Source organism: Malaclemys terrapin, chromosome 2 (assembly GCF_027887155.1).
Source record: "Malaclemys terrapin pileata isolate rMalTer1 chromosome 2, rMalTer1.hap1, whole genome shotgun sequence".
Classification (NCBI taxonomy): domain Eukaryota; kingdom Metazoa; phylum Chordata; order Testudines; family Emydidae; genus Malaclemys; species Malaclemys terrapin.
In genome coordinates this window covers 11,850,656-11,873,584 of record NC_071506.1, presented here as the reverse complement: position 1 = coordinate 11,873,584, position 22,929 = coordinate 11,850,656, and the positions used below count along the sequence as shown (strand labels likewise).

The following is a 22,929-nucleotide window of genomic DNA, read 5'->3' as shown; positions in this document are numbered from 1 at the left end:
ATAAGAGCAGGTCTTGGGGAGATGTCACCCCAACACCCATTCAGGACCAAGCTGATGCAAAAATACCATTTAGCTTCTCTGCAGTGTCCTTATGTTCATTAATTGCTCCCTTCACTCCCTGGTAGACCTATGATGTCTTTTACACACTTCCTGCTTCAGAGGTACTCCATTCATTTTGTATATCTCTTTATGCAGACTCTACAGCATAGCTGGGATTTTCCAAAATGCCAAGGGAGATAGATGCCCACCTCCAATTAAAAATCAACAGGAGAAGAGCATGCAACACCCTGAGGTGCTTTTGGAAAACCCACCCTGTATCTTTGGAATTATAGTGGAAACATAATGGGAAACAGAGTGGTTTGATTTTGGTATCTGCATTCTTGGATACTCATCAGAGTATCATTTAGCTGCTTTGTGGGTAAAAAAAAAAAGCCCCTTTTTATCTTGAATGCCACAGGACTAGGTAGGAAACAACAAAAACATGACAGACTGAAAGCAGGGAGTCACAAGGCTGCCCTGGAAAGTCTAATAACTAGTTCTAAAATGACAAGGTAAAACTTTCCACTAAAAACATCTGAGAGCAGGGAATAATTATCAAGATGGGGTGGAGGGGAAGCTCACATTTGCTTGTCATTTTTTTCAAGTGTCTTCCAGTATACAGATTGAGTCAGAAAGCAACCGACTAACATATTCTAACTGCCTGGATGGCTCTTCCGCTTTACTGAGCTCGATTTTCCCATTGTTTTCTCAGCTAAACTCTGCTCCATTGTAGGCTTTCTAGTTTCTTTTCCAAGTGGTTTAAATCCAGTGTTGAAAGAGCTAGAAGGGGCTTGATTCAGACCCATTTCACCTTGGTAACAGCACTGATTCAATGGCCCGATTTATACAAGTGTAAGTAAGGGAAGCATCTGACCCACAATACAGAAATAGAAATACATGCACTGCCTCGCCTTGTTCTCTGGGACGTATACTTGCCCCTGCATTGTATTCACCGCTCCCATGAATGTAACTCCCAGCTCAGGGTGTAGGCACACTGGACTGGATCTCCACTCCCTTGTGAAGTCATTTACATCTCTGCAAAATGTGCAAACTGGTGTCATTTTATACCCGCCCTGCACAAGCTGTAAGTGACTCCAGAAGGTAGGAGGCTGCTCAGAATCTGACCCATTGGTAGGGCAGCGTGAGGAAGCTTGTATTGGTGTTATCTGTGCCTCTGTGGCTGAAAGCCTGCAGTCTCTAAGGCTGTGAGTTCAAAACCTCTCATGAGCAATTATTTTCACTCTTAAGAAATTGGTACCACAATGTAAAGTCATACGAAACACTAGCACAAGGAATGAGGGATTGTCCTTCCAGGGGGGGAAAAAACAGGAATTGAAGGCCACTGTGCTTAGCAGGACATCTTCACCGACAGTCTGAATTTTCCTCTAGCAGAGCAACAGAGAAGGAGCAAAGGTAGTGATGCATTCCTCTTTTTGAGCCAGTTCCTATAGACTTTTGGATCAAATGCCTGCTGCATCCCGTGGATGTCAAGAGAAAAGGTGTTAATCATTCCAATTAACACAGGGAGGAATCTCAGGAAGGCAGGACAGAATTGATCTACAGATGAGCTAACAACAGCATGATTTTCGGCAGCGCTTGTTAAACTGCTGGGATGATTTGTTGTTGACGGAGTTGTCAACCGCAAGATTATCCCATCAAACAAGTGTTTGGCATTGTTTCAGGAAGCAAAACTATGCAGGCCATAATCAGAACGAAGGAGGGCATGCCCAAGGAAAACTGCATATTGTACATAAGCTATATGAACAATCGTTCCCTATGAGGTTTTGGGAGATCTTCCCTAACATTTCTTTAATAGATAATGTTTCTTTTGGGGACAAATTCAAAATTTCGATAGCATTAATCAAGAGTTATACTTACCAATGGAGGGAGGGAGTTTGGGTGCAGGAGAGGTCTCAGGGCAGAAGGGGACTCGGTGCAGGGGGTTGGGATACAGGAGGGGTTTCGGGGTGGTGGATGTGGGCGATGCTCACCTTGGGCGGCTCCCCACAAGTGACGACATGTCCCTGCTGCTCCTAGGCAGAGGTGTGGCCAGGTGGCTCTGCACGTTGCCTCCACTGCAGGTGCTGCGGAGCCAGCGCTCGGGGCGGGGCAGGGGCAGGGGCAGGGGCAGGGGCAGGGCACGGAGCTCCCTGGCTGTTCCTCTGCCTAGGAACAGCAGGGACATGTTGCCACTTGCGGGGAGCCGCCCGAGGCGAGCGCTGCCCGGATCAAACACCCCGAAATGCCAGTTTCTAGAGCTTTTCAGCTGGTAAAGTGCTGGATAACACAGCTTTTACTGTATTCATCGCAGACAATGCCTCGTCATTCATGCTGCCCCAAATATACACTTCCCTCCACCACTCAAAACCTCCGCCAGCAAATTGTCTAACCAAAGAGCTGGTTGATCTCCCAATTTCCAGGAAATCCTAGAAACACATTCATGGGCTTGATTCTGTTGGATCAGCTCTTGCTCCCACTGAGGTCTATTGGCTTCCAGGAGAGCAGGCATTTGCACCAAATTTTGAAGGAGAGTTAACTCTGTTTACTTCAGTGGAGTTACTCAGGATCTACCCTAGTGAGAGAGCAAAATCAGGCCCCAGGGCTTCATCCTTGCTAGCTGCACCTGAGACCCATGGGGATAACCAGCAGCACTGTCATTTCTAGGAGAGTTTATTCAAAATGAAATGAGTTTGCCTTTCAAAGTGCTCCTTGGGCACCTTCCCCAGCTCACCTTTTCTCCTCTGGGTCCGCTGGCACCTGGTGGGCCTGTGCTGCCCTTAATGCCCTGAAAATAGATTAACAACACAGTATGATTTGCAGTGCAGGGGAGACCCAGAGCCTTTAGCCGAGCCCTTAGCACTGGAATAATCTTGCCAGGGCATGGCCTGTATCTGTCTAGTGACTCGGGATACAGCTAGACTGCAATCAAAGACCTACGGGCATGGCCGCGGCTGGCCCGGGTCGATTTGTGGGGCTCAGGCGGTGGGGCTCACAATTGCAGCGTGCACATTCAGGCTTGGGCTGCAGTCTCGGCTCGGAGACGTACGTGTGTGGGGGGGTCTCAGAGCCTGGGCTCCAGCCTGAGCTTGAACGTCTACACTGCCATTTTTAGTCTCACAGCCCGAGCTCTGTGAGCCTGAGTCAACTGACCCAGGCTCTGAGACTTGGGGCAGTGTAGACATCCCCTCGAGGTCTTAGTGACTCCTCAATACGGTGAAACTTAAAAAAAAACAACCCCTGTTAATCTGAATAAAACCAAAGGAGGCGATTTTGTGCAGACAAAGGCTTTGGTTAAATGTCCTCTGACAGGGGAATGGAGCAGGTCATCAATCTGCCTTGTCTGGGATCCAGTTTCTGGGACAAAATACCCACGCCCATGGGAATTCAGCCTGCAGAACACAAGCAATGATAAGGGACCAGGAGTGTGTTTAACTAATGGAATTAGCGAGCCCCGACTGCACTGGACTATGAAGGAGGAGGCTGGCAGGAACAGGTACAAGAGGAAGGCCTCCTTCTGTTCTGCTCTGTGGGGAGGGGAACGAGGGGGAGGCTGGAGCAGTGGATCTGTAAGCCATTTCCCTCTGCCCTGCAGACTGCGGGGGCTGCTGCAGCCATGATGAGGCAGCAACAGCTGCTTCAGCAGCTAGGCTGGTCTTGGGGAAAGGGGGAGAGTTTCCTGATTCCAGTCCTGACCAGTCCACATGCCCAGCCTATGCACGGGGATAAGGATTTGCCTCTCTGCTGGCGGCCCAGAGCCAAAGCAGGTGGAGAAGCCCCGGAATGCACCAATTCTGCAACGGTACCACAGAGAGAAATCTCTCCCTAGGAGACGCTAATGATCAGCTTCTGCCCTACTATGCCCTCACAATTTCTCAATCCAACCAGTGTAGCTGGAAATGTTAACTAGTTCTGTAAATAATTGAATGGGTGCAGCGGACACAGGACATTAGGATCCCAGTGAGGTGTCATGTCCCCTCTTCTAACGATACTGGCTAAACAGTAACGAAATAAAAATAAAAAACACCATAGCCCAGGTTAAAAACTGGTTGAGGTAATGGGGGAGCAAAACAGAGCGATGGCCTGGGAACCATCCTATTCCACAGAGTGGAAAGAGTAAATTCAACCATGGTTAAGTCTGCTGATGACACCATAACTGGAAGGGAAGTACAAACACAGGCTGACAGAACCAAATTGCTAAGTAACCTGGAGAGTTTAGGTGTAGGGGATGCAGGCAAATCATTCACCTGCAGACAATATGTCAAGAGCACAGATGCCCACACAGTGGGGGAAGTTCCCTAGTCTATCTTCTCTGCTTTCCAGTGTTCTAAATTCTGTCTGCATCGTGTCTGCATCACTGAACAGTGCATTGAGACAGATCCAATTAATGCATGTTCAGATCAGATACATTTTCAATTTATGCATCGCACCACTCCAGAACTTTGGGCCCTGTGCACTCATTAATATAAATACATCCAAAGCTCATTCGATCAAACAGGCTTGACTGCACCAGCCTTCCACGGCATACGGCCACGGTGGCAGGCAGCATAGAGCACCAGGAGGCATGCTACCTTGAAGAGGCAAAATGCTCCTGGACACTTGGAGGTTGGCTTGCCTGCACTGCAGTGATTTGCACCGACAATTTTCAAGACCCAGCACTGTCACTGACCTGCTGACCTTGGGCATGTCATAGAATCATAGAACTGGAAGGGAGCTCGAGTGGTCATCTAGTCCTGTCCCTTCACCTCTGTGGGGCTCTGTTTCATCTCCCATCCTTTATGTGTCTTGTCTATATAAACCATAAGCTCTTTGGGGGGCAGGCACTGCCTCTCGCTATATGTACAGGGCCTAGCATAAGGGAATCCCAATCTCAGTGGGACCCTGTGAAGGGGTGTTCACTCTACATCGCACCTGAAGGGGTTAAGGTAGCTTGGAATGGGCTAATTAACCTAGTAGGCTGCATAAAGGAAGATGAAACTCAGCTGAGCTGGTGTAGGCTGGGCTGGTATAAAACTAGGAAGCTAAGACCAGAAGAGGCTGCAGGGGAAGTAGGCTGCAGACATTCCCTGGGAGTTGGGAGCTTGAGCTGGACCCCATGGGCGGGCCAGAACACTGAGAAGGGAGGTAGGAGGGAGCACAGGGAAATCACAATGGGGTCTGGGCCTAAACAGACCGTGGCTGCTGGACAGACAGTGCCTGTGCTGGGACCCGGAGTAGTGGGTGGGCCCAGGTTCCCCTTCCTGCCCCGGTGAATGTGACATAGCCTTAGATTAGAGGACAGCCTGGAAAGGCAGCTGCCAGTTGGTCCGGAGAGAATTTGCTACCCAGGAAGTGGAAACACATACAGCGACCTGGTCGCAGGGCCGAGTCGCACAGAGGGAGCGTGCTGAGTCCCAGAGTGTGAGAGGGGCCATAGCAAGAGTGACATGCAGGAAACGGGTGTCAGGCATGGATGGAGTATATCCCCAAAGCAGCCAGGAGGAGGCGCCTTACCAGTGAGTGTATTCTGTGATAGACCCACAAATGCTATTTTAGTACAAATATTTAAAGTAATTAGTGCCTATCCAATTAGCAGCAACTGGATGTTCTGTTACCAGTGAATGGAAGGAAAAAGACCCTCTCCAAGGCTACCATCTTGGTTAACTATGTTTGGAAGCTGGTGATGGAAAAACTCACTTATTACAACCAAAACCAGAAAATGTAACCATATTGTGAAACATGGTTCCCTTTCTTTGAGGACCGTAACTCCAGCGGCCAGGGCACCCCACTATGATTTGTAAATTATTAAGATGTAGCAGTTTTTCTGTCCTACCATGTTTAGTGAATTTCCATATTTGTTGTACATAATTTGCATTGTTACTTAAAGCTCAAAATCAAAAGAATTAACACACAAACAAAAATCTATTGACGTAACAGCCCCGGCGTTACCTCTGGAACTGATCTAGCTATAAGCAGAGTACTGAACGTTATCACAACAGGAGACAGTGAAAGAACTCGGAGGAGTACTATTGCATGAGAAAGTATATATCAGCATAGGGCACAGGGAGACTAGACTGCAAGACCAAAAGGAGACTTGATGACCAGATTCTCCATTGCCTGTCCCTTTGTGTACAGGGTGAGTGGAAACCCCTTCCATCCCGTCCAATTTGGCACTGTTTCACATCCACTTTGCACATGGAGAAAGGACTACACAAGGTGCGAGGCAATGGAAAAAGAAACCGCCTGAGGGTTAAATTTTAATAAACAGAGATGGAGGAACAAGGGAACCATGCTGCAGCCTGGTGAGTACAAAATTAGCCACATAACTTACATTTGAGTTCCACCATCGAGACTTGTCATTAATTCTGCAAGAGCACACATTCCCTTTGGTATCAGCTCTCTTACAGCCAGTGCAAATGAGCACAGTATCTCTTCTGAAATCCCATTTTAAAAGGGCACTAAAGATTTGCTGACAGCTTTGACTCAAGTGCTAGGGAAATGCTTCAGATCTGTAAGTATCTCCACATAGCTGCTGAAGCACAAGGTGACATTAATGATTAGTTTCCTTGGGGGAAGAAGAGCCTGGAGGCTAGATGTGGGGACACAGACTGCTTTGTGTGTACTAAGGCTATAACAGCAGGTCTTGAGGGGTCACATTACCGTCGCCTGGCCTTTGAATGTTCTAATGCTTGAAGGCTAGGGCTGGAAGTCAATAAAATATTTTCCTCCATAACCGCATCACCACACAAAGTGCATCCTTTAAAAATAATCATATGGCGGTTCTATTCCCCTCACTAGGAGCACAGTGCTCCTTGGTTGACGAGAGATTGGTCAGGGTGGAACAAGGCTGCTTAGCGTAGGGACCAGTCCCACTACAATTGGGTGCTCAAAAAGATTTTGATGATTTTATAAGCTGCCCGCCTGCTCCTACAGTTACAATATGTCAGTTGTCTGGGGTAAGTCCCATTTCAGCAGCCACCTTCCCATTCACTGTGCATTAACGCCTAGTTTGAAAAATAGTCTCTTGCTCCCAAATATTCACTCCATACCTGTTTCCCCTCCGCACCTGGCTTCCCAGGGAACCCATCGAGACCTCGTTCTCCCTAGGAAAAAAGGAGATAGAGAAAAAGATAACTTCATGTTAAAATTGTTCACATCACTATTTTGCAAGAGACATCTCAGTCTGTATAACCTTCTGTGCTACTCATGCATGGAGCTGAGAACATGAAAAGTGATCTAAGTCTGTTATTCTGGGAAATACACTCCTGCAGAAAGGGGGGGGGGGGGGGGCATATCTATAGCAAGGGGGTAAACTGGGTAGTCGCCAGACAACATATTTTCCATTTCTGATTTCTGTAATTCTTAGATTTTATACCACCCTTTTTTCATGAACTGAAAGAAGTATCACTGCATAGTATTGGGGAACAAGGCCGGTCAGTCAGAACTCCTTTCTCTTGTCTCCCAAGTGCAGTTACTAGGAATTTATCACAGAACCCAATCCACTGCTGAACCAAAAATTTGTCTTAGATGTTTTTCATGATACTGTTCCCAGTCCTGCAATCCTTATTCAGTAAAAATCCCCACTGAGGGAAATGGCAGAGATACTTGAGCAAGGACTAATTAAGGGTTTCAGGGCTGAGCCCGGTAATAATACTTTGCATTTGTAATATGGCTCTTTTCATCTGAGGCTCTCAAAAGGATGGCCTTGGGGCAAAGGCAGGAGACAGATTCAGGAGATCTGGGTTCAATTCCTGCCTCTCCCACAGACTTCCCACATGATTTCATCTCTATGTGCCTCAGTTTCTCATCTGCAAAATGGGAATAATTGTACTTCCCTCCTCCCACACATTGTCTATCTTGTCTGTTTAGAGTGTAAGCTCTTTGAGGCTGTGACTGTCTCTTACTATGTGTGTGTTCAGCACCTAACACAATGGGGCTCTGATCTAAGCACCACTCTAATAGAAATACAATTATTATGATTAATCATAACAGATTTTGTTCATAGACAAATTCTATCACTAGAGGGAGCTCTTTGTAACTGAATATTATTTAGAGTTTTGCTTATAATAATAAAAAAGCTTTATGAATCTCAGTTGTGATTTATACCTCATCATATAAATGTTTGACCGAAGCTATTATCAGTAAACCAGTACTTATAGCATTAGATTTAAGTCCATGATTTGCCAGGGAGAGAGAGAGTGTATGTGTGTGATTGCTTTAGCATACTGAAAATGGATTTACAAATCAATTAATTGATGGGGAGGGGGATTTTTTTAGAATGTCTATAAATCTTGCATCAGAAATGCTGTTTCGTTCTGAGATGCTGCAGGACTGGCATTACATTGCTCTGCACATTCTGTGCCATAGCAGCCTGAGGGAGGGACTTCCCAATCTTTTTACACACACACACACACACACACACACACCCCTCTGCCTGAATTAAACTCTTTGTATTCTGCACTGTAGTCAGTTTGAGACATCACAACTTTACAGACTGCTGATCAACAGAGCACTGCACCCTCCCTAGCATCTTTTCTGGTGTATCTGTGACATCAGTGGAGGACCTCATAAGATGGATTCATTGCCAGGGGCATGAAGGGCACACAGCAAGAGGGCTGAATAATTATATGAGGCTAGGCCTGGTCGGAAATTTTCCAACTCAAATTATTTTTGTTTTGTTTTTGTCATAAAAGAGGCTTTCAGCTGAAATGAAAATGCTCACTGTTGGTGAAATGTTTCATTTTCCAAAATTACAGATTTGGGGGGGAAAGGCTGATTTTTCTTTTTCTTTTTCCAAATGAAAATCAATCGGAGGACGAAAGGCACTTCTTCTGAATTTTGCATTTCAAAATTGTGGTTTGTTGCGGTAAGGATGGACTGACAATCGAAATGATAAGAGCTGGAAGCCAAGACCTCTGGGAAACCCTTGCTCAGAGGTTTAGGTGTTACTTGGAAATGCAGAAGATACCATCTAGCTGGAAGGAGTCCAACACCATTCTGCTGTACAAGAAGGGTGATCGTGAAGATCCAAAGAACTATTGTCCAATATGCCTGCTCTCACATGTCTACAAGCTGTTCACCAAAATAATAACAAACCCATTCTCTCAGAGTCTGGACGAGCAGCAGCCGAGAGAGCAGGCAGGCTTTCCGAGGAATTTCAGCACAATGGACCATATTTTCCCTATAAACTAGCTATTGGAATGCTCAAGGGAATACAAATTCCCTGTATGTATTGCCTTCGTCGACTATGAAAAAGCGTTCGACAGCGTATTGATCAATGCAGTATTGAAAGCTCTGCACAGCAGGCCATCGACACAAAGTATATCAAAGTATTAAAGGAAACAAATTCTGACTGCACCACAGATATAACTTTATTTGATACTCCCCTTTGCATCCCAATTAAGAAAGGGGTGAAACAATGAGACACGTATCAGAGGGGTAGCCATGTTAGTCTGGATCTGTAAAAAGCAACAGAGGGTCCCGTGGCACCTTTAAGACTAACAGATGTATTGGAGCATAAGCTTTCGTGGGTGAACGCCCACTTCGTCGGATGACACGGTTTCACCGAAACTTTTCACAGCCTGCCTCAAAATGGTAATGAGGCAGATGAATTGGAAGGGTGGAATCAACATCAACAGAGAGCAGTGAAACCATCTCAGATTCACGGACGATATTGTGTTGATTGCCAAAAATACTATCAACCTACAGAAAATGCTGCGAGAACTCAACACAAAAAGCAGCCAAGTTGGACTGAAAATTAACCGCTCCAAAATGAAATATATGCGGTCTGATACTTTGCCAAAAGCCCAAATAACAATCAAGGGAGAACAAATAGAAGAAATTGAGCAATATGTCTATTTGGACCAAGAAATTAACATGCGCCACAATCAGGAAGGTGAAGTCTCACAAAGAAAGAAAGCAGGTTGGTGTGCATTCAATTCTATCAAGGATGTCCTTCAAGGAAAAATCAACAAGGCAACACGCGCCAGCCTCTTCAACTTAACAGTACGGCCAGCAATGTTGTACAGCAGCGAAACATGGGCACTGACGAAGACAGAGGAGCAGCAACTGTCTGTCATGGAGAGGGTGATGGAAAGAAGAATTCTGGGAATTTCAATCTGTGACCTAGTCCCCAATGAAGTGATCAGACAGCAGAGTGGAGTGCAGGATGTAGTAAAATGTGATGGGCCGGGCATACAGCGAGGCTCACTGACAATCGATGGACTGCAGCTGTCGCCGACTGGTACCCACTGAAACGATCACTCAGCCTACCTCTAAAGAGATGGGAAGATTTTATCATGAAAAGACATGGCCGCACATGGAGAAAGAAGGCCAGGATACGAGAAGAATGGAAGACATGTTGTGGTCAGCACAGTCTATACGAGGGCTGAAGGACTGATCAATCAAGATAATCAAGGTTTGTTTCTCTCTACCTTCTATCTTCCAACTCTTGCCGGGTGACAAATGGTCAAAAAGAATGAGAAAGTGGGTGAAAGCCTATTTTCTAATACTTTGTTACTATTTTCCAATTTCTATTATTGGAGAACAGTAACAAAATATTGAAAGTATTACTTTCTGAGAGAAAGTGATATTTCATTTTTAAGGGTAAAGTTTTTTTTCCCCTCCCCACTTTTTTATACTATTTTTTCCTCAGTTGGGAAACAGCAAAAAATCTGGGTTAGCGATGGTGGGTGGTGGGACACTTTCCCCCAGGAAAACTGCAGTTTCCCAATGGGAAAAATTTGAAAGGTGAATTTCTAAATCAAAAGTTCCCAACTGAAATATTTTGAAATGTCCCAGTTTTCTGGTCAGCTCTATATGACAACCATATTATGCTCAATTAAAGGTTCTATTAATCTTGTCTATAAACTATCACTACAGGTTTCAAGCTGGAATCAATGTTCCAGGGCAATCTCCTCCAGATTTCTGACCTGGACTTTGGATTACCATTACAAAAGACACCATCCTTAGAGAATTCATCCCAGATTGTACATGAGCCTGCTGCTTGCTGCGACAGAACTTTGGGAGTTTAGTGAATTCTGTATGCTGGCTCTCCTCAAGTTCAGACATGATCAATACAGCTCAAAGTTATGTACTGCACCATAAAGTCTCAGTACTTTGATTCAAGGTGCTCTCAGTGTATAGTGACATAAGAGCCTTGTGGGAGATTTCGCCTTACTCTGAAGCATCGGGATAATGGTTTGATGGACCAATATTCAATATAGAAACTAATGCTCTTCTTTAATATAACAAATCCTATATTTCTTAGGCTGGGAGAAGCATAAGTGATTTTTAGTAATGCTTTACTAATGGTGTTGTAAGAGGCAACAATTTAGATTCAGATGTCTCAGAAGCAAGAAGCGGTTGCAGACGGAAAAGCAGACAGGGAGAGATCTTTGGCCCAGCTGTTAACGCCCCCTACTTTCCCAGTGGTTCCAAATGGTAGAAATTAAAACAAGGGGTATAAATGTCCTGAGTGCAGTATCCATGCACTGTAAATGCACAATTGTTATAGCAGAGATCTTGGCTTTTATGCATAGGCCAGGAGGGAAAGAAAGAAGGTTTAATTGTGCAAATCTCTCAAAATGAAACAAAACCCAATTCACTTGTTTCTCATTTTAATTCCTGTCTAGTGCATCAGTTCCCTGCCCCCTCACAGCTCCATCCCTCCTCCCTACCTGAATGATGTGGGAATTATCCATGTTCCTAAGGGAGCCAACACCCCCACAGACCAGACAATACCGTCACAGGAAAAGGGGCTGATGGAATGGCTAGACACAACACATCTCCTCTGGTTTGAACTCCGGGGGCGAAGGCATGAGAATGATTACATGATAATGGGCATGTGCCCAGTTGCAATGGTGAATACAGAACAAATGAAAGGGAATAATGGCAACTTTATGATAAACAACCACATGGATGTTGGGAACAGAGCACTGGCCAATAGGGGAAGAGAGAGAAATGGGAATCAGGCTGGATTGGGGACTAATGACCAGAGCTGGGCCAACAATTGATTTTGGGGCGGGGGAGTTCAGGGGCCATTTTGGGGTGTTTTTAACCCTTTTTGTGTAGTAAAATCTAGTTAAATTTCAAAATAAACCATTATTTCAAATGAAAAGTCAACATGTTTAGTTTCATAAATGTCTAAACTGAATGTTTCAACTTCTGGGGAATTTTACCCTCCTTTTTATTTGACAAGTTCAACTGAAATTGCATTTTTAGTGAGTCAACTATTCCCCCCGATTTTGTGTGTGTGTGTGTGTGTGTATACGTGTGCTGCTCTACTGATGACGCTCTACTAATGCACCTACAGCTGGCTATCAGTAGAGGGAGCCCAAACACAGGTCAAACTCCCCAGCTAACAGAAAAAGGCCTTGCCAAACTCCCAGAATTGACTGGCACAGGCTTGGGAGCCAAGAGGTAGTGAGTTCTCATCCCAGCTATACCAGCCACTTAGCCTCCCATCCATAAAATGGGGATATTAATAGTTACCAGCCAGGGAATCCCTGTGCCCCATCAATCTCTAGTTGCTGCACTGACAGCCACTTATATATTGGAGTAGCCACAGGTTTAAATTACACTAGGGCAGTGACCTGCAGCCCACCCTGGATAAAAAGAGCTCACAGCCACCTTAGCAGCCCAACCTCCTGAGTTGCATTGCGTGCTCCTCAGAGGCGGCCGAGGACTGTGGATTGTGCATTTATTTTTGGTGGCAGAGAGTAACAAAAGACACTACTTGATGAATGTGATGGCTCGAGAAGCACCTGAGTCCTTCAGTCGGTCACCTCATCACAATTAGACTCAGCCGAGCGCCCTGCACCCTACCTGAAATAGAAGGAAATTCACCAACACAAAAGGCCTGGAGAAAAGCACTTGAAAACGATGCCTCTTCTTTGGAACGCTGGACTGGGAAAGCAGCTGATTCACACACACACACACACACACACACACACACACACGAAATCCTGACTCCTTACCTGATGTAGCAAAGCCAGCAACCCATGTGAGCGTGTGTTTGTCGTGATGAGACAAAATAAGGGCTATAGAACGCTGGATGGTTCAAGGAGCTGGTAAGTGGGTGGCAATCCCTTTATCTTTAGGTTACCAATTTCAGCTGTGGTCAGTAGCATCCAAAGGTCATTACCATCTCTTATGTGGGTGGTACCCCTTGTGAACACATCACAGGAGCACATGCCCCAGCTGCCACTCCAAGTGACACCTTTGTTGGCGTTCTTAGCAGAGACACCCAGGGAATGAACAGGCTGGGATTCTGTACTCCTGTTTCACCCCTGTGAGAGGTCACTTCAGCTCACAGCTGTGTGCCGGGCAGTGCGAGGAGGGGCTGTAAACCTGAGCCTCTGGGGTATCAGCCTCGCACCCTTCCGCAATGTTACATTCATTTACATAGCAAAAGGCAAAGAGGGAGAACAACATAGCACTTTCCTGGGCAGTAGCTCTGACATGCTCTAGTGATACCTTGTCTCCTCGAGTTCCCTTTTCTCCTCTTTCTCCCTGCAGACCCTAAAAATGAAAAGAAGAGGGAAATTACAAATCTTCATCCAACATGGTCCATATTTTCCTCCTCAGAGAAGGAGCCGGGTTAGTCACTGATCCTCTGGCAGTGAAGGACAACATTCCTGGAAAAATCTGCCCTGTAAACAAGCAAGGATGTCACATCGATGTGGTGCAAGAAACTGTGGGTAAGGAGAATGAAGTGGGTACAGTAGCAGGTATCACTGAGTGTTGACAGCTGTTGAATAATCCCAACTCAGCAGGGCCTCGCCCAGCCCTGTTAGTGAGAGACATTCCATTGAAGCTAATTTGGGCACAGAGTGCAACCCAGAGCTTTCCAATTAACTTGGAAGCCGAAGGGTTTGCTGTGTCTCAGATAACTGGACGGCAGCACTTTACACACATAACATTGATGACAAACCTATAAGTGATCAAATAAAGGGGAGGGGGGGAGAGATTTAACCTTTCCTGTGAATAGTCACATTGTATTGTAGGTGTAGTTTACTTCTTTTGTAGCAACTGAGCAAACAACAGGGAAACCCTACGGCAACAAGACATGCACACTCAGTCGATGGTGACCCATCAGGAACTGCTCGTGTATGAAATGTTTTACACTCTGGTGAATTCATATTTTAATACTTCACTCATCTCCACATTACAGTGCAGCTCGGTTAGCTGAAAATTAATGAGAACTGCCTGCCTAGGTTTGTTTGGTCCACAGGACAGGTTAGATTCTGTTAAGATTTCAGGACATACTTGAGTGAAATCAAACGCTGGACAAGCCTGTCCATGTCTGACAGTATATTTGTGATCAAATTGCCCAGCTGGAAAAACCTGCTCTTCTCTCTTGGGATAAAGTCACTTGTTTGCATTGCACACTTGACACTCCATAACACAATCTCTGCTTTCTCTCCCCATCTCTCTTTTTTCCTCCTTTCCCATGCCTCTCCAGGGGTTTAATGTGTGCAAACATGCCTGGGAGAAAGTCAGGCAGATGTAATGCACTTGAGTTCTCCTTGGGGTTCACTTTCAAAGCGTATCCATTGTCTTCTCGGCAGCTTATTGGCAGGGGTATGGAGAGGTATAATTGTCAGTGCTTAGTGTAGAATCACTAAGTCCTGGAGTGTCCCCTCCAAATGCCTTTCATTCATGAGATCCGAGGCACCTCCAAATGTATTCTATCTTTCAATACTGCCATGGAGTTATACCAATTGTGAGGTCACAAAAGCCTTCTGGGTCTTAAGAATTACCGGACCAGAAAGAAACTGACCATCCCACCTCATGTCTTGTGGCCAATGCCAAATGATTTCAAACAATGCACAATCTACCTCAGGCACTGTGATGCACCTAATTTTGTGTGCTAGTGGAGATGTTTCCTCCTTGACTCATGTGGTGCCCTGTAGCACGTGATTCATATAGCTCTTTTAATTTTATCTTAGCTACAGCAGATGCTGTTAGTTGAGTTCACTGAGAGAGACAAACAGGAGGAGCAAAAATGAACTCTGCAGTATCCTGTTCTAGAAAGCAAAGTCCTACCCAGCCACTTCTCAAAGCAGAGTGGAAGAGGTTAAAAAAAGATGACTCCACTCTGGTGCACTAGTACCTTGGGGCCCACTTGGGCATCAGAGCATATGATTATAGCCCTGCTCTGGTCTAACCGCACACACCAAATGCCAGCTTGATGATGAAAACGAATGGGGTCATTACCAACAGATTATGAGCAACGCCGCATGTACTGCACGGCGGAGCTGTCCTCCTTCCGTAACAGGGCGGTTCAAGAGGCAGGAGGAAAACATTCTCCTCACTTGCCTCAAATGTGCCTCTTGCGCTATTAACACTTTGTTGGGATCTGCCCAGGCACTGCTGCGCCTGTTTGCAGCTCAATAGACAATTTAGGCAGACACCCCTTTACTTTTCAGACAGTTGGGTAGTGATACTATACTGATCCACAGCCAGGCGTAGGCAAACCACCAGATTCTCTTCTTACTTTCATTGGTTTTAGACCCAGGAGGCCTATAGACTCCACAGTTGTCAGGTAAACATTAAGAAAATTCACAACCTTCTCCGAAAACACAGGCCTCTATCTGGTGAGTTGTAAAGGAACAAGTCAACCAGTACAGGGAGCCTTTTAAGGCATTAGCAGATCTGACATTCCATTTAAACGCACTGCTGCACACAGTCAAGTCAGTACACCCCACAGTACACTTAGGTAAGCCTGTACAGTGCCCACGTCATTGCTAAGGTGGGTCCAGGAGGCTGGGTTGCAAATTGGATACCTGTCCCGGTTTTCTGGGGCTTGATGCAAATTCCACAGGGTAATCCCATGTCCTACAAGTCTAATATACAGGGCCCTAAAGGGTTCCAAAATAGCTTTCTCAAAACATCATTATGTCATGAGGTCACATTGCAGTGTGTTGTGATCCAATTGTGAAGCAATGTATTAATGTTGCATCACAAGACACAACATTATAACATTGCAGTGTGAATACTGCTACATGGTGGCACACAAGCTAGCTCAAAGCAACCCATCCAAAATGTTAGGTTTCCTAGCAATTCCTAAATACCATTCTCTGCAGGCCTGATGCCGATCTTACACATATCTGGAATAAGTCAGAAGTAATTCCCCAGAAATCGCGGAAGTTTCACTGTGGGAACGTAGTGGAGAGTTGGGCATCTCTAGATTTTCATATGGAAAAGTCAGTTGTGCAGAATACTTTGAAAATGTGGGGGAAGTTTCCAGATTCAAGGATTGTTTAGCTAATACAATGTAACCAGAGAATCATGACTTACGGGTGCTCCGACATAGCCTTTAATTCCTGGTGGACCTGGCTGGCCCTCAGATCCCTGGGGAGGAAATAAAACATTGAAAAAGACAATTGGTTAATTCAAAAGAGAAAGCAATAAATAACGTAGTCAGGAATTAAACAGGCACTTCCTGTGAGATGCTGAGCTGGCCTCTCTGGGGATCTGTACAAAATGCCTCGAGTGTTCTTCCATCTCCCAGCTATGCACCCACAATGAAGCTCAAACCTTTCCCTTTGCTCCCAGTGTTCAGACACCAGCACTGGTGTCACACCAAGCTCTTTGTGGTCTTACCACTTGGTTTTCAGACCTGCCACTTAAAGACAAACTGACACGTGCAGATTTCTGTATCAGCTGTTGTTAATTGGGCCAATTACATGAATTTGGCACTTCCCCCTTTCTTGGCTGGGCGAGGTGGAGTCGTTCTGAAAACAGTATGAATGAGACACACACCCATAAAGGCAGCATGTTTGACAGTAGAAGCTAGTTCTTGGTGATAAGCAAGCCCCAGAGTTCAGAGAAACACATACAATGCAAGCAAGTTCATGGCATCACCTTGTGTTCTTATGTTTGGCAGGAGAGTGACAGATGGGATTCAAACTTGTTATTACTCTCTCTTTGTGTTTTCCAATACATAGTTCATAAATGAAAGACCAGGTTCTTAGGTGCACTTATGTCGGGGTGGGGTGGGAGCCAGTTATGAATCTGCCCCCCCCAGTCTCTTTGGTGCCATCTGCCAGATGGGGCTAGCCAATGCAGCAAGCTCTCATGTTGTGCCCATAACACAGCTGGCTGCAGGTGGGACAGTGCAGGAGGTGGTGTTCTTTGCTGGGGGGGAATCTACCCACAAGATCGACGCAAAACAGACACACACATCAGTGAATGTAGCCCTGAGTGTTTTGAGATTGCACTGTTGGACCAACTGATTTGGTTGCTAGTTCATTGGACATTCATTTCCCTTATGTTAACTCCAAATTTGGATCTTCCTAACTCATAAGGCTGCAGCTTCGAAAAGAACAAGCCTTCATGTTCAGCTTACGCTGACGATTTCCAGCCACTGATATTTCCAGCAAACTGAAGCCATCAAAACGAGGGTTAGTTCAGGAAGGCCCCGATCCTACAAGAAGCCTGCGGAGATGCAGGGTGTACCCGCAGAGAGCGATGTGCACGAGGGGGACCTACGTGTTCACCGTTGGTGACCAAGATTCAAATACAAATGACCAGGAACATGGTGGTGTTGCAGGCCCTGCTTGCCTCACAATGTGAACAGTGCAAGTTCAAACATCATTCAGTAGCATGGTTCTGGCAGGGACATTACACGGCAGGACTCTGCTCCACAAGTACCAATCACCGTTTTGGGGAGTGAGGCTATAGCTCAGTTTGCCCAGAGGGGGAGTTATATTTTAAAACACCAAAATATTAGCTGAAACCCTGCCCTAGACCACTCACAGAAAGAAGAACTTATTAGCACAGCCATACTGTGGTTGAGAACTGTGCTAGCCAGGGAGGCCAACCATGGTACAGACTTGTGACTAGGTTTATAAATAGATTCAAGCACATTTATGAGGCCTCGCGCAGCTGCTAAACTGTGGTGCAGGGACTCATGCAGACGAGTGTGTGTGTGGCTTCCTCCCCCCCATTGAGGGGCCTCAGGCGGACAGGGGGTACCTTCTCTTTGCTTTCTCTCCCCCAGTCAAGGGGCCTCTTCCCCCTCTTCTGTGGATGTTTCTTCCCATCCCAAAGCCACCATAGAATCTGATAGAATCAGAGGCCATGAACTGGAATAGCAGGAGGTCAAGGCGAGAGTGGGTTTTGAGGGGGGGAGCTTGACAGCCCCTGTTTGCATTATATCTGGCTCGAGCCAGCAAGATCAGCCCCTCATTCTGACAAGGACTAAATTTACCCACAAAATTGGATGAGAGAGAACATTTGTAACATTGAAGGAGTTGAGCTAGGAGTACAGCAGGAATGTCCCCATGAGACCTCACTGAGCAGCGCAAGCAGTTAACCTCATTACATTTTTTACGAAAACAAAAAGGTGCTTTTATTAGATTTGTATTGGCATTCTTGGCTCTTATATCAGAGGGGATTTCATTACTGTCATCCTCAGTAATCAGAGGGGGATTAAGTCCTTTGGGGATGAAGTACTATAACCAGAAGGCTGTAGTGCCATTAGCTGTGCCCCTGGAAGTTTCACTGTACAGTTACTGAAGTCTGCAACAATTGTTCACTTTGTCCTTAAAAGAAAAAATAAATGCATAAGATTGACCCTAAGGCAAGAGACTGGAAAATCCCTCAGCCAAGTAGTTTAGCAGCTCACTGAGTTTCCTGAAATGCATCTATAGTGCTTGAATGGTTGTCTGTGAGCTTCTCCTGCTTAGCTGGGGGTAAATGAAGACTGATTGAACCTGGGAACCACTGGGACCCAGTTAACTCTCCTTGGAGTCTGCAGCAGAACCCGGAGAGCTCAACCTCACCACAAAGGTGCTGCTAAATAAAGATAAGTGATCTGACAAAAAAACAACCATTACAGCAGGAATAGGAGACGTGACCTTTACAATTATCAATGCCACCTCCTTTATAATCCCAGTTACCGGCTCTACGCTTATATATAAATGTAGTCAGTAGACGGCTCAGGGTTTTTTTATACCATTAGTAATTTCTATTTTAATGCACAGTCAACAAAATTGGGATTCCTTCTTAAAACAGCAGAGCCCAAAATCCAGCCAAAGGACGCCACATAAATAAAAGTCCCTGTGAAAGGAGATGATCGGTTTATATTTAATCAGGGCAGGTGAGAGAGAGCTGGGTGGCAGAGCTCACTTCTCTACAGTGAATGCTTGCCATTACTTTGTCAGAATGTATTTAAGCTACACGTGGTACATGCCCATCATAGCCATCACATAAACACCCATGCTTCCCAGCCCATAGTGCTATATGCATTTCCATCTATTGAACATACAGACATAATCATACTGCTTTATTGTTATTATTCATGTTGCAGTACCGCCTAAAGGACCCCCTCGAGATCAGGGCCCCATTGTGCTAAGCACTGTACATAAACACAGTAAGAAGAATTTGTAAACACAGAAGTTACTAGATCGCAGGCCCTGGTTCTCATGGGGGACTTTGATCACCCCAATATCTGCTGGGAGAGCAATACAGCGGTGCACAGACAATCCAGGAAGTTTTTGGAAAGTGTAGGGGATAATTTCCTGGTGCAAGTGCTGGAGGAACCAACTAGGGGCAGAGCTCTTCTTGACCTGCTGCTGACAAACAGGGAAGAATTAGTAGGGGAAGCAAAAGTGGATGGGAACCTGGGAGGCAGTGACCATGAGATGGTCGAGTTCAGGATCCTGACACAAAGAAGAAAGGAGAACAGCAGAATACAGACCCTGGACTTTAGAAAAGCAGACTTTGACTCCTTCAGGGAACTGATGGGCAGGATCCCCTGGGAGAATAACATGAGGGGGAAAGGAGTCCAGGAGAGCTGGCTGTATTTTAAAGAAGTTCTTGTGTTAGAAGAAGGAATAAATAACACTTCCTTATTTAAAGAAGAACAGGAGTACTTGTGGCACCTTAGAGACTAACAAATTTATTAGAGCATAAGCTTTCGTGGACTACAGCCCACTTCTTCGGATGCATATAGAATGGAACATATATTGAGGAGATATATATACACACATACAGAGAGCATAAACAGGTGGGAGTTGTCTTACCAACTCTGAGAGGCCAATTAATTAAGAGAAAAAAAACTTTTGAAGTGATAATCAAGCTAGCCGAGTATAGACAGTTTGATAATAAGTGTGAGAGTACTTACAAGGGGAGATAGAGTCAATGTTTGTAATGGCTCAGCCATTCCCAGTCCTTATTCAAACCGGAGTTGATTGTGTCTAGTTTGCATATCAATTCTAGCTCACCAGTCTCTCTTTGGAGTCTGTTTTTGAAGTTTTTCTGTTGTAATATAGCCACCCGCAGGTCTGTCATTGAATGACCAGACAGGTTAAAGTGTTCTCCCACTGGTTTTTGAGTATTTTGATTCCTGATGTCAGATTTGTGTCCATTAATTCTTTTGCGTAGAGACTGTCCGGTTTGGCCAATGTACATGGCAGAGGGGCATTGCTGGCACATGATGGCATATATCACATTGGTAGATGTGCAGGTGAACGAGCCCCTGATGGTATGGCTGATGTGATTAGGTCCTATGATGATGTCACTTGAATAGATATGTGGACAGAGTTGGCATCGGGGTTTGTTACAAGGATAGGTTCCTGGGTTAGTGGTTTTGTTCAGTGATGTGTGGTTGCTGGTGAGTATTTGCTTTAGGTTGGGGGGTTGTCTGTAAGCGAGGACAGGTCTGTCTCCCAAGATCTGTGAGAGTAAAGGATCATCTTTCAGGATAGGTTGTAGATCTCTGATGATGCGCTGGAGAGGTTTTAGTTGGGGGCTGAAGGTGACAGCTAGTGGTGTTCTGTTATTTTCTTTGTTGGGCCTGTCTTGTAGGAGGTGACTTCTGGGTACTCGTCTGGCTCTGTCAATCTGTTTTTTCACTTCAGCAGGTGGGTATTGTAGTTTTAAGAATGCTTGATAGAGATCTTGTAGGTGCTTGTCTCTATCCGAGGGATTGGAGCAAATGCGGTTATATCTTAGAGCTTGGCTGTAGACAATGGATCGTGTGGTGTGTCCTGGATGGAAGCTGGAGGCATGTAGGTAAGTGTAGCGGTCAGTAGGTTTCCGGTATAGGGTGGTATTGATGTGACCATCGCTTATTAGCACAGTAGTGTCCAGGAAATGGACCGCTTGTTCCCAATGTAGGGCTCAGCTGGGCGTTACTGAATCCAGACTCCTGAAGACATTCTTTGAACCAAATCCAGAGGGGATGTAAATGCTGTTGTAAGTTGTACATTGCCAAGTCACTGCGAATTGGCACAAACTGAGGCACCCAAAATTAGTGGAGATTTGACAATTCAGGCCTTATGCTCTCTGAGTCACTCTCTCTCCACCTGTTATATGGGGATGATAACACTCACCTCCCTTCCTGGGAGCATGGATGGATTTACTGATGTTTTAACAATATTTTGTAGGCAATGTCCATTATCCTAACACTGGGAGCTTGTTCCCTCACTAGGGAGCGTGCAAAGAATAACAATCACAAATCAATTCCAAGAAACCAGAGGTACACATAACGTCAAGGCAGGAAATACAAGTGTGGATTTAGAGCGAATGAAGAGACTCACCTTAGGGCCCGCTGGACCAGGCAGTCCAAATGCCCCCGGCTGCCCTGGTTCTCCCTGTAACGAAAAGCACATGAGTTAGTTGTGTGGTTTCAAATGCCTGCATTCAATTTTGAAATGTTTAGGGAAGGTACAAAAAAGAGCCACCGCTGAAGGATGCAAGGATGTTACTGATGGAAGCTCCACATTGCCTCCAGTGCTCGCATTCCACAGGTCATGTGAACATAAGAACATCCGAACATCCATACTGGGTCAGACCAAAGGTTCATCTAGCCCAGCACCCTGTCTTCTGACAGTGGCCAATGTCAGGTGCCCCAGAGGGAATGAACAGAACTGGTAATCATAAAGTAATCCATCCCCCGTTGCCCATTCTCAGCTTCTGGAAAGAGGGGTAGCTCCTGAAGTCCACAGTGTGCTTTTTCTCAAGAGGAACCATAATGGGACCAGACCAAAGTAAATATACCATTGATATATTTGGACATTCATTAGCTCTTTGCAGGCAGCTTCCTAAGCAACAAAATGTCATCTCCAGGGCTCGTGCCACCTAGGATTTACAATTGGTCAGGCCTCTAAAGGCTACACCACAAATGTGATCTTTAACAGTCGGGCCAGTGCAATGAACCCATCATATCAGGGCAGTGGAAGGTTATGATGTTAGGACACCATGTCGCCATATATCACCCCCAGATCAGTTTCATGTACAATATGATACAGTTGCATTGATTCGGAAAGGTATTTTGGGATGTTCTAATGGCCTGCAATATTGGGAGTACCTCTCAAAAAACACTGTGGGTGGCAGAATTGGGCTACCTCCAGACACAGCATGACAGGGATGGGAAGCAAGAGAGCATTCTGCTATGTACCCCTTCCCTGTTATTAGTTCATGTATGTCTGACCTCCCAAAGGAATCCTTTACCGAAGTTCTCCTCAATTGCTGCCAAACTACCACCAGGGAGCAAGGGCTACCTGGCCGATGGGATCCTGCACCAGGAACAGCAAACAGGGAGGCAGGCAAAGAATGCAAATTAGCAAAAGGGAGGTAAGAGAAGAGGTTAAATGGGCAGATGATTCAAGCATAGAAGTGGTTGAGGTAGGAGGTAAGAGGCCCGGAGGGCAGGGCTAAAATATTAGTGACACACTGAGAAAAGTACACCCATAAAGGGTGCTGGAAAATGCTTGGACATTTGTCCCCTTCTGCAACATTCAGGCTAAGGGCATTTTATCCAGCATGCTTGAGTTTCCTCCTGCAAAGCCTGCAGCTGTCCCCAATCCCTGAGCTTTTAACAGCGTATGCATCACCGAGAGATGTTCAATCTTCTGCTTTTGTGACTGGGATGCCAACATTGGCTTCCCTGTTGCCCTTCTC

General features: G+C 45.6%; 1 protein-coding gene across 1 annotated transcript in view; it reads right to left on the bottom strand.

Moving 5' to 3' along the window:
• COL22A1 (collagen type XXII alpha 1 chain) overlaps positions 1-22,929 on the bottom strand; it is a 310,551-nt gene that overhangs the window by 126,006 nt on the left and 161,616 nt on the right. The window contains exons 14-18 of the mRNA XM_054020800.1: positions 21,567-21,620; positions 16,318-16,371; positions 13,492-13,536; positions 7,065-7,118; positions 2,771-2,824 (exon numbers count right to left, since the gene is read on the bottom strand). Of these exons, the coding sequence (XP_053876775.1) occupies positions 2,771-2,824; positions 7,065-7,118; positions 13,492-13,536; positions 16,318-16,371; positions 21,567-21,620 (261 nt within the window). The remainder of the gene's footprint in view (positions 1-2,770; positions 2,825-7,064; positions 7,119-13,491; positions 13,537-16,317; positions 16,372-21,566; positions 21,621-22,929) is intronic.